This window comes from Falco rusticolus, chromosome 10 (assembly GCF_015220075.1).
Source record: "Falco rusticolus isolate bFalRus1 chromosome 10, bFalRus1.pri, whole genome shotgun sequence".
Lineage (NCBI taxonomy): Eukaryota > Metazoa > Chordata > Aves > Falconiformes > Falconidae > Falco > Falco rusticolus.
In genome coordinates, this window is record NC_051196.1 from 8,667,430 (window position 1) to 8,679,994 (window position 12,565).

General features: G+C 35.5%; 1 protein-coding gene across 5 annotated transcripts in view; it reads right to left on the minus strand.

The window, feature by feature from the left end:
• SBF2 (SET binding factor 2) overlaps nt 1–12,565 on the minus strand; it is a 255,148-nt gene that overhangs the window by 65,487 nt on the left and 177,096 nt on the right. For all 5 annotated transcript variants that reach the window (XM_037402206.1, XM_037402207.1, XM_037402209.1 and 2 more), the window contains exon 17: nt 4,850–4,918. In XM_037402206.1, coding sequence (XP_037258103.1) covers nt 4,850–4,918 — 69 coding nt within the window. The remainder of the gene's footprint in view (nt 1–4,849; nt 4,919–12,565) is intronic.

Consider the following 12,565-nt stretch of genomic DNA (forward strand, 5'->3'; position numbering starts at 1 on the left):
ATGGAACAGCGCTGAGGAAGGGAGCTTTTGCTCCCTCTGCCTGTTGTCCAGCGGGCAGACTGAAACTGGGGCCTGTCCTTGGTCATCTCTTGCCACGTACTAGACCTTCAAGAAATGCAGTGTAGTCTACATGACATCTTGCCACCGTGGCAGAGAGACATAATTGAAACCAAGTATCCAAATCCTGTGAATTTGACAAGGCCAATTAAATGATAGTCAAACTGCCTTCCTTGATGAGTTCATAAAATTATGATTATTTAATCAGAAAAATATAATTAAAATACATTCTTTTCATCTTGTTCTTTCTTCCCATGTGTAGAAATTTTCTGCAGCACCAGGGAATACTACATTTCTATTTTATACAGAGAAAAAATGACTGCATACTGAATAACCATGGGTCATCCGTACCAAAAAAACATGGAAAAATTCTTTTATCTTCATGTATAAATAAATTGTATTTATATTGTTTCAATTTTAAACAAAATTCCAACAGTATTACTAATGGTAAACTAAAACCTTTTTCTAACCCAGAAGCAAAAGATGTGTTTGTTTTTGTGACATTAACAGTACACACCAAAGTCCACTGTCACTGATGAGTCACATTTTGCTACAGCTCACGTCCAATATTTAAAATTTTTAAAAAGCATTGTGACTATTTTTTCTAGAAAAATTCAATTATTAGTCCAGTCCACAAATATGCAACCAGTACTGACATCCTGTCTACGAATTTAATCCCACCAGCTATGAGTTAGAGTGTGATCGAATCCTGCCTGATCAAATTTCACAACAGATCACTCACCAGACTTCAGGAGTTGGAACTCTGAAATTTCACCAGACATTCCAAGAGCTGATAGCATGCTGTACACCAGTGATGCTTCTTGCTATTTTAGTTAGATGTATGCAGAAACACCCTAGACTATAATCTTCACGTAAGGCAAAGACATTAAGACAAGACCTGTTAGATCATGCAAGCTTGTTCCTTTTAGACGTTTTTCACTGTTTCCCCAAGAATATTTTAAAATACCTCAAGGCTAGAGCATTGCCTACCTCATGAGAAGACCATTCCAGAACCTTATCAACATCAACTCAAGGAATATGTTTCTCCTACTACTCAGTTTCTTGGTTTTATCTGCTGGACTCACACGAAAACACACCTTTCTCATTATCTACACACCTCAAACACTATGTGTCTGCACTATGTGTGGCCATGTACAGTAAAGCTATTTAGGAAGAACAGGTAATTGTTTTACTAGTGCTCTGCTTTGTGTTAAGTAAATAAAATAAAACTTAGTGTTTCATATACACAATAGTCCTTTCATAAAGGAACTGTGGTGTTGTGTAACTTCTTCGCATTATTTCATCAGAAACAACAGGAAATACATTAACAATGAAATGCTGTGACATGAAATCCCATTTTAATTTCCCATTTGAATGCTATAGTAAACATAGATGGTAAAATGTGTATTTGACTGACATAACTCTATAGTGTTTTTAAGATGTACTACAGGCTTTCTCACTGATAACACGATTTGGAATACCAGCTGCACAGTAACATCAATGCACACACAAATGAAAACCTGCGTCACTATTAGATTCACAATTCCTGCCCATTCCTGGCCACCAATAACACTCTGCAGTTTCAACAGAGCCAGGTGAAATGGTATTTAATATCCTGCTGGCATTAAATATGGTATTCTGATAACAGAAGCATCAATAAAAACAAGTACGCACTGTCAAGCACTACTTCACTTTTTTTGGAAAGCATAAACACAACCACATTTAGGGAGTCACACTTTGAGGTAAGACAGTTTTGCATCTGAAGCAACAGTATTGCAATACCTGTGCTCTGCCCCCCGAAAAACAAAACGCAGCTTCAAGGGCATGTGCATGCACGAGCACGTGTGCGCAAACTACACTGTATACGGTAAATAAATAAAACTGACAAGCAACTCAGCAGAAAAGGCTATGACATAGTCTGACAATGCAAACATACGAGCTTTCCTGAAGGTATTTTAATAAGAAACAATCCCCCAAACGACCTTAATTTTAGTTAAACTACAACTGTAACTCCTCAGGACTTACCAGAAACAGAACAGCAATATGCTGTGTTAAGCAACAAAACTTTAATCATTCTATCTAAGATTTCAGAAAAGGGAAATCCAGTGAAAAGAGAACTTAGAAACTTTCAATACATTATAAAGCATGAAGCTCAAGGGAGAAAAGTAAAGCAGCAAGATTTGATATGATTTCTCCCTGAAACAGGGGAAGAGGAACATTAATTTAGTGTGAGCTAAATTCCAGAGTAGGAATCCTTCCAAAGGGTTACATAGATGTTAGAAGGGTGGAAAAATGACACCCATTTTTCTTAATTTAAGAATACTGATGTAGATGAACAAAATGTTCTACAGAGGTTCATGCCAGGTAGAACATACCGACTCTAGTCTAGGATACAGTTTTGAAAACCTCTAGAGAAGCTGAAACATGCTCCAAAAGTTTCATTTTTACTCAAATTCCAAACAGAACCTTAAACTGCTAACCTCAACTAAACACTGCAAAGTTTGCCTACTGATCTCATGTTCTGAACACCACATCAGTTTGCATTTAGTATGAATAGTTTTACACCAAAATAAGTACTTTTGCCAAAGAATTCTATCTAATGGGACATACCAAAGGGGGCCATCGCTGAACCTGAGGATTAGATCTGGGAAATACAAAATTCTTTTTCTATTATGCATTAACAGCTGGCTTTTGCAAGTGAATAATCAGGTTACTTTAATTTTTAATTCAGTTCTGGAACATTACAAAAAAGTCATCCTGCTTCTTACATCCAGGGACTCAGAGTTTCCCAAGTGTACAGTTTTAGTCTTAAATAGTAAGTATGGGACTAGGTTATTGCACAAAAAATTTCAGAGAACTTTTTGTGAGAGAAATGCTGTGAGAACTCAGCACTCCTACCAAAAATACAAGTGTATAGAAGAAATTACTTTAGAGATATTCTGTATTCAGTCCAGCTTTTTGCTCTCCTTGATTGTGAAATGAAAACTTATTTAAGCTTCTTTCAACACTGACGCTAGTCCATGAAAAAAAAAAAAAAAAAAAAAAATTACTGCCCTCTCCCCTGCCCCACTTGACCAAACTTTACCAAATGAGGCATCTAACCAAACTGGTACAACCCCCTCTTGCACCTCTCAAGGCAAAGAGTTACGTGGACTGTCTTGGCCAGCAGAGAATGAAACAAACCCTAAAGACAATCTGTCTTCACAATACAGAATTAATGCAGTCACAAGAATAAAGCAGGGAAACTGAAAATCTCTATGGCTCATTAGTTCTTTCTCCAAATTAGTTATATACTTAATTAATATAGTGGCAGCAACAGATGTCAAACAACTCATGATTCTGCTACTCAAGGACTCAAAAGAGAGGCAACAGAAAAAGATGAACTTGTAATTAAAGATGACAGAAAGTTTATTTGCTGGTATTGAAAAATCTAATGTCTCACCACACTAGTTTATGTAAGAGAATAAAATACTCCTGTTTTGGGGTATTATGTATGGCTCTATAATAAATCTAATTCAAATAAAACTTTTTCACAGTTCAAATGACTAGAAGAGAGAAAACCTACAACTTTATTCTTTATATATGTAGTAAAATACTGGCTTAAATAGGATTTCAAGAAACTTGGTAATCATAAGACTGTCAAAATTGCTCTCATCCTCAGCAGATTTCTGTGTTCTATGGCAACGTTTTACATTTTTTATTCTAAAAATGTCATAATAGATTATATTTCTAGTTTGAAGCAATCAGAAATTGTTCAATTAGAAGGCATAGTTTAAATTAAAAAGCACTGATTGATTTCTCAGCTTGTTGTGGAAACCTTTTCAGCTAAAATGGGAATTTCTTTCTGTTTCGTTTATGGCTACTCATAAATGCCTTATACACTGTCTGAAGGACAGAAAGTTATATTTTTCTTTCACATGTCATTTCTATCACGTTATTAATGTCTAGCTAGACTGTAAGAGTAACTACTATTTTGCAGTATCATGACATACCAATTACAAATAATTAAATATTTCCCAAACTGGGTTGCATAACGAAATTCGTATTAAACAAAGATTATTTAATTGCAACCAAATCCATGTTCTGAACTTACCATGCCCCCAGATATGTACATCTTATGAAGCAGCACTTGAGCTAACCAGACCTAATGAAAATGCTGCTGTATTGGGACAGTGAAATAACTACAGCTATACTACAAAGGTTCTGCTTTTGAAATAACTGCTTGCAGAATTTCCACTATTTACGTTTTCATATTTCTATGATATTGCATTTTATCACTATCAAACACTATGCAAAAAAAGACAAGGAAAAAACCAACACAAGAAACTGGAAAAAAAAATAATCTACGGTTAAAACAAGCCATTCACAATATTCTCCAAAGTTAACAGCTACACACACTGAAAACCTAACATGTACTTTTTGGCCAATGCTTAACATGCCAAATTAAACAAAAACTGTGCTCCAATAAATAGTTTTTACACAATAACATCAGAAATTACTCTTTTCAATTATTTTAGTGACTAGCTATAAATCAGTGATAATTCTCCAACCCATCACATAAACCTGCATTTAGTTCTGGGTAAATTTATCATAATCATCATCATCGAACATCAGTAAGTATAATTTTGGAGTAAAGCCTATAATAGGTTATTAAAGGACTTCCACTGACATCAATCAATTTTATGATGAACTTCCTACCCACCATCTATCTCCTGTCAACACTTTCTTCATTTTAACAACGTAAGTAATGTAAAATAATACAAAATAGGAGTGGTTTTCAATAAAAACTTACCCTATAAAAAGCAGTCGTCAGGGGTAGCAACGCTGCAGCAATGCTATATTCTTCTGAAGACGAACAATCCTTCAAGAAAAACATATGAATAAAATAAGCAAAACCATTTTCAATGTTATGCAATATAATTTCATTTCTGCCTTATGAAGTCCCTCTGATGTCCTTCCTATATTAATGTGACTTTTAATCACTTGCTATCATTTAAGAATAACATATATTTATGTGTGTGCATGTGTGTACATATAGGTGTTTTCTCTTGATTTCTATAGGTACGTATTGCTATGGTTCTTCCCATTTAAGGAATGTATTAGCAGCTTTCTCACTCCCGTGTCTGAAATATAATTTCACCAACATAGTTTACATATAAAAAGGAAAGTAATCACCATTTAGGAAATAAAAAGGTAGCTTGCTTCTATTTGGGTCAACAGAAATCTGACTAAAATGGAAGTGATGTGATGACCAAAGAATGTGTTTTCAAAATGTTTTCATAATGAAATTGACATAGATTTCATATAAAATAGTCACCTTCACAGCCTCTACAAAAGTTTGGCACAGGTTAACTTTAAAAGAAGATGAAAACCCATTCTCTTCACAGACTTAGAATGCCTCATTCAAAAGTCAAGCATGTCTTTCATGTCTCTCTAGGCTGAAAAGGGTATGCCAAAGTAAATCAACTAGTAATTACACTGATAAAAATAGCAATTTTATTCCAGAAGTCTTTTAAAAGAAACCAGAATTGGAATGTAACTTAATGTTTAAAAAACAAACTACTTGGATTTTTAAGACTTTTTTTTAAAAACATAGAACAAAAAATAACAGTAAAAAAGTTTTTTGTTTTTAAGTGACTAGATTATTTTTCATTAGCTCTTTTTGCCAACACTGAAGAACACAATAACACACACAGTCTTACTAGACAAATGTATCACCATTGTGTCCCTGGATGATGAATGGCAAAAAAAATAAATCCATTTGAACAATTAATTTCAATATTTTGAACATTCATTCTTATAATGAGCACCCTCCAATTCAAACCATACTCCTGTTAACTGTCTACAACATCTGACCAAATTCCAAAATTGAAATCTCAAGTGTTCCTCTGCCAGACTTCTCATTGATGCCTTCATCTCGTATCAGAATTCTCTAAAACACAGCAGCTAGCAAAAACTTGGCACCAGTCAGCTGTGATAGCAGAAGGATAATATCTACATTGCAGGAGCAATCATATTAATGATCATTAGGATGTTATCTGTGTATTCATCTCACTCTTCTTTCATAAATGTCTGCTGAGTGATTATGGACTGCAGGTTTAAAACAATAGACCAAAAAATTAATCAGAAGACTATTTTGCTTCTCATTACTTTAAAAGACCATTTTCATCCTTCATGATTTTCCAGTAACAAATACTTCACCTTGTATTACTTTAACCTAAACAGAATACCAAATGTCCATACACAGTTAAATAGAATAGCATTTACAAAACTACTTACATATGTATTCTGAAAAGGTGTACAAGTTCATAGATGTGAAGCTTTATTTCTGCTCAGTTACTGAAGGTTTTAACGTGCTTAACTGCATGAATGCATGTATACTAACTGCACATGGAAAACAAAAGGGGTGCAAGTGCTCACACTTCGTAACACATTCCAATCTGGCAGAGTAAAACGGTAAGAAAAGCGGACACTTGAGAAACTCGATGTATGTTTTAATGATGCCTTTCAGTATTGCGACACGTATATAAACCCCCAAATCAGTTAGTAAGATGTCAGAACAGTAAGACTAAAGGACATAGGCTCAGCTGCTTTTAATTTTCAATTTCTGCATTATTTCCTACTGTTATCCATATCCTTAACCCCCATTCAGAATTTAGAAGGTATCTGCAGTTTGATATAAATATACAATAAATATTGTTAGTATTTTTTCACTTAATCAGAAAACTTCCAATTTAAAATAAGACTTTACAACCTTTAGGAATGCTCAACAGTTTTCAAAGAAATACGTATCTTATTTCTGTACGTGCCTATTTATAACCAGGTATAAAATGATCCATCCTCATTGTTTCACATTATCTACTTAATCCCTCAGCTCAAATTATTTGTAAGAGCTTTGGCTTTTACCCAAAACATACATTAAAATATCTTTACAAAAACTGAGCAATGTATCTTCACTTAGAGAGCACTCAATATTCCAAGAGCTAACATATGTCTCAAAGATATATATCATCACCACATAAACAACACAGTAGATTATTTTTCCATTCCTTCTTGCAAGTATGAAATTCTCCACATATTCTATGTCAGCAGTACCCCCCGGACTTGTAGTATGGAAGTATTATCTGTATCTATTTTTTTCTCCTCCAGCACATGACAAGAAATATAAAATGACCTCAGTTAGGAATACATTACAATACAGTGAAATTAATTAAGTCTTTATCTGCTTTGAAGTTGCAAGACAGAATGCCGTAGTTAACAGGTATGTTGCACTGAAATCCTACCTTCTCAAAGCACTGGAAATGTCATATATGTATTGTATGCAATTGATCTAGACTCCTGAAACAAAGCAACCCAGCTGCCTTATATTTAATAATGTCTTTACCAATCGTGAAAAATATGTCTTACTATTGCCACAGAAGTAGACAAACCAAATATCATAAAATAATTAAAGCTGTTCCCCCTAATTTGCACAAAATTAAGTGAAACACATCTGGGGGACAAAAAGTATTCTCAGCAAATTAGTTTCCTAAAAACAATGCCTTTTAACAGTGAATTGTGGACTTCCACCATGCTATGTGCAAAGTACTGCTTTGAATCCATGCCTAAGGGAGTGAAGACCTGGCACACTGTTCTGGCCATACTGATCATATATTCAGATAGTTGCTGATCTCTGTAGCAGATTGGAAGCGTTACAGGAATTCATGTACATTTAAAATAGTTTTGCTATACTGAACTGACAGGTGAATAATGAAATGAGAATGTTTTTCCTGACATTACTTACTTTGTTAACACACATGTGATTTACTTATATGTTCCACTCAGTTTAAATATGCAGCAAAACTTTGGCAGTTAGATCTCGTCATTGCATTGCCGAACTGACAGCTAGGTAGTTACAGATTTCGGCCACTTGGATGGACACGTGGGACTTCTAGTATCTGGTGAGGCACTGACGGCTTTTGGAATCTGGTAGGTGGCTTAGGCTGCTGGTACTGGAGCGGAAAAGCAATTCTCTTCCTCACCCTTGGCTTCAGAACAAGTACTGACCCAAACTTGTGTTTGGAAGACATGGTACTGTAGGTCATCATTAAGTTGAGATGGCCTCCACAATTTAAGCACTAGCAATACCACTTAGCAATGAACAGCCAGCCCAGGGAAAGGTTCCTCCTTGATCTGCTACTGAAGGTGCAGGCCCACATTCAAAGCCCCTCAGCGCCCTGCGATGTCTCACTGACAAGAGCAAGGCAAAGTCAGCGACAGTTAAGCTCAAGCTTACACACCTTCCTGAACAGGCTGCAGTACCTAACAACTGATGCTTTGGGTTTTATGTCTTCTCTTAGTCACATGATAAAAGTCTAGGAGAGCTATGTTAAATACCTGATAACATTTGGAGTGCAATTTTCTCTTTAAATCCATCTTGATAGCCTCTCATTAACTACTAGCTGATACAGTACGTTTCCTGTGTTTAACCACATTCTGCTTTGGGCATCAAGCTTTTCAAACAGACACATTTCTAATAATCTACAGGAATCCAAGTATGCTGAAAACTGGGGACCCAATTTTGCTTTACATTCAGCAGCACTATAAATGCATAGAATTACCCACAGGCCTGACTATTGCATGAAATGAACGTAGCATGCAGTAAAGGCATTCAAACTAGAAAGCTAAACACAGCAGCTCTAATTGCGTACTTTTTTGGCAGTACAGTATGATGCATGTATGCTCTATTCAAAATACTGCTAACGTGACCTTCAATGCCTCATTGTCCCTCTTGAGAAGTATTGAATGCTGTCAATTTTCCTGAAGACCAAGAGCATTCATCACTATGTAAGACTAAGCTTATAACGAACCAAGAAAAAAATGCCAGAAACTTCAGTCTCATATGTGTTTTTAAAGCACTAAGACAAGAATTGTTAAGTCAGCATGTGTAAGGTAACCATAAACCGTGCGCTGTATGTTGGGGCTACAAATTACAGGTAAAATGCTGGTTCTAAATTCAGCAGATTATTGTAGTGGTGCCAGGATTTAATCCTTATTGTTACAGATATATGTGGGCAGAGTTTTACTGCATCATGAAATTTTTATGGTTCATGCAGTTTGTATTTTGGAAATATAAACTGTCAAACTTAAAGCACAAGACTATTCTTTTTGTCTAAAGTAGTAAGAAAATTCAGCAGCGCAGTTTAGAAAAAGTGCTTTGTTTGTTAAAAGGAATAGGGATTTACCATGTAGAACTGCAATGTAGTTCAAAAGTAGAATTGGATTTTAATGAGTTGATTTTAGAAAAATCATTCATTTTCACTAGATAAGCTAAATAAAGTTTACATATCCATATGTAAATACAGTATTAATGCAGTTGAACTATTAAAAATGGTAATTTTTATCAAAGAAAACCTATTCCATGTTAATCAATGTCAAGATCAATGTCCTTTATATTCAACCTCAGCAGAGTTAAAAATCCAAGTAAATAAATCAACAGTTTCACAATGTACACTGATTATCTCCAGTATAATTATATGCTGCCTTGGAAGGTGAAAAAACCACAGTTATATTTGGAATTTCCAGTGTAACTTTTAAAAGTACTTAGACTACAAGTTTTAAATCCACAGATAAAGCCATGATCTGGAGCAGTAGTCAAAATGACATATTTTGCTGGAATAAATGCAGATAGGACACAAATAACTTACGTTACTTAGTACTAACAGCATATAATAAAATCCAAAGGAAAATGAGGAATCTTCTTATTGGAATCATAAGCACAGTTGTTTCTTCAGTGAAAATGAATGTACATTTACTTTCTTTCTAACATCCCTATACAGTTTTTGCTAGTGAGGTTAACATAACTGTTCACCACTGCTCTGTTTTTTAAGGGGAGCAAAGTTGGGGTTTTTTTGTGACCAAAGGTGAAATCGAACCTTGTTGAAACAGCTACAGTTTTGTTAAATGCAACTTTTCTGGGACTTGAGAAATGGGATGGAAGACAGACATACCTAGGAGGCCTGTAGAGCTGACTACCTGCGAACTTATCTGTCAGCAGAACCGTAGGAGCACACTCGAAACCTGGAAGATACTGCCTTATGTAATTCTCATTACTTTTACAACTTCTCATTTTGGTAAGATATATACAGCCTTTCAAAATCATTAACTCACAAAACCACCTCTTCATAAATGACCCTAGCACATTTTACAGGTTGCTCATTAACACAAGCTTTTAATTTAACTTTTGTTCTACTTAAACACTGTTGTGGTGATTCTCAGTTAATAAAACCAAAAACGTACACTCTTATTGTCTATTGTTTCCAGGTTTAACACTGACCAGAATCACACTTTGGCCTTTTGAGGAGCAAGTTCTCCAGTTGCTACCTGGTTAACTATCCGACAGCAGTAACTCAACAAAGTCCACATTAGACTTCACCTGTGCTCTGAATTATGCCAGATATAATACTTTCTTCATCCTCTATGGCCATTACATTCAGAAGTGCCAACGCAGAAGCCAAAGGAACTTCATCCAACCCAGAAAAATCCTCACCAATTTGTTTTGACTCTATGGTCTTTCTGCCTGACTAGAAGCTTTCATAGTGATTATTTCATCAAGGAACCTATCATTGTCAGCAATAGGATGCAAGATGTTGTAGGCCTGCCATTCCAGGTACCAGAAGATCCAATTCCATTTTAGAAGGATTTCACATCCTGATAAGCTTAATATTTAGGGTCTTTACCTGGCCCTGAATTCTCATAGGTTTGTCCCTCCTTGAAACATAGTGCTATAAGGGACAGAATTCAACTGCTGTGTTTTAGATGGAATTACACAAGCACATAACGTTCATCGATTTTTAAGTTTCCTTTTGCTGTACTCCCCACGTTCACCAGTTAACAAATGCAGCACAGTTTCTCTATGCAGCCCCTCTGTACTACAGATCTCACAGCAAGCCAAAACAAGAAACAACATTTTACTCAACGGGCTGTCGAGTCCCCCATCCCACCCCCATCTTTCTCAATAAATACATTTCCGTCTAGGGTTGAGATTAGTCATTTCCTCCTTCCCGTAACAAACTATGTTTAGGAAATCAGGAACCTCAATTTTTATGTGCATAAATTACACATTCTTCACCATATTTTTACTGTACCCCAAAAGTGTAAAAACATGTTACTTTTTATTTTGCAAGATACTGATAAACACAAGAATGCCATCCCTTGTGTCTAAGCACATCTGAGTTTCTTTAACAGAAATGCCATGCATGTTTCTGAATACTGTCATGAGGCCCATGGCAATAAAGTTCAACATACTCAGGCTGTAATCTTCTCCCAAGGAAATGGTTGGGATGCCAAGATGCCTTTTGACTTTTATTTCACAGCAGGGCTTCATTCACAGTGAATCTGTCCAAACCTTAAACTACACCAGCTGTGATACAAGGTCCTGCACAGTAATTTGTAAAAAATATTTGACAAACAACATTCAAATGATAGAATACTTTGTAATTCATGACAGAACAGTGATCAATATCCATTAACTACTCAGCTGGAAAAGGGCAATTAATTCATAATACATCTACAAACTCCAGTGTACTCCTAAAGCCCTTGTAGAGCAAAGTACTTACACAGTGACTGCAAAACATAAATACAGGATACTCCATAAACAGCTTTACAGACAGCCTGGTTAATTGAGTTAAGGAACAACAGAAAAGTGCTTAAAACATTAGAAGAACTATTAAAATAGATGCAATATTCCAGTATAGCCCACTTATCTATTAGTGAATCATTTCACAAGAACACAGCACACTTAGGCATTCTAGCATTCATTCTGTGTGCAGCAGCGCGTCTTCTCCTAGATTATAAACTGTCACAAACTTTCAAACGTAAAAATGCATTCATCTTGCTTGATTTAATTTTACTGTTCTTCTCTAATTTCCATGAGATCTTCTAATTTCATATACTTTTAATAAAAATCTATCACATCAGCGTGCACATTCTATACCATTTTTACAACTTAGCAGGAATTAACACCTTTTTTTTAAAAAAAATCACATTTCTATGAGTAAAGTGATTCACTGAAAAATCTGTTTGTCGCTTTAGAAAAATATTGTTTGGATAGAAGTAGAATTTCATATCTATCCTGTGAAATGCAAAAAGATACGATGCTCAGTTCAAATCAATTACCAAAGATCCTGGGTCTAGTTCACTAAGGAGAAGCTGAACAAACAATGGCTGATGAAATGTGACTTGGAAGTAGGGCTCACTGAAAATTTTCCACTGAATAGGAGGTGATAGCACAATGAATCTTTATTTAAGCTAAACCCCTCACTGACATCGTCTTAGAAAAGAGAACTTCTAAACCCTAAAGTTTTCCCCTTGGGAAACTTCATCTCTTTCATAGATACCTTGTCAATTATAACTGATTTTCTGGGGAAACAGAAATAACCCCCTGGGAAACACCTCAAAGAGGGAAAGGAACAGGTTCAGGGGATCTACAGGGCACACTGTAGGGAACAAGTCCTCACAGATGTCATTT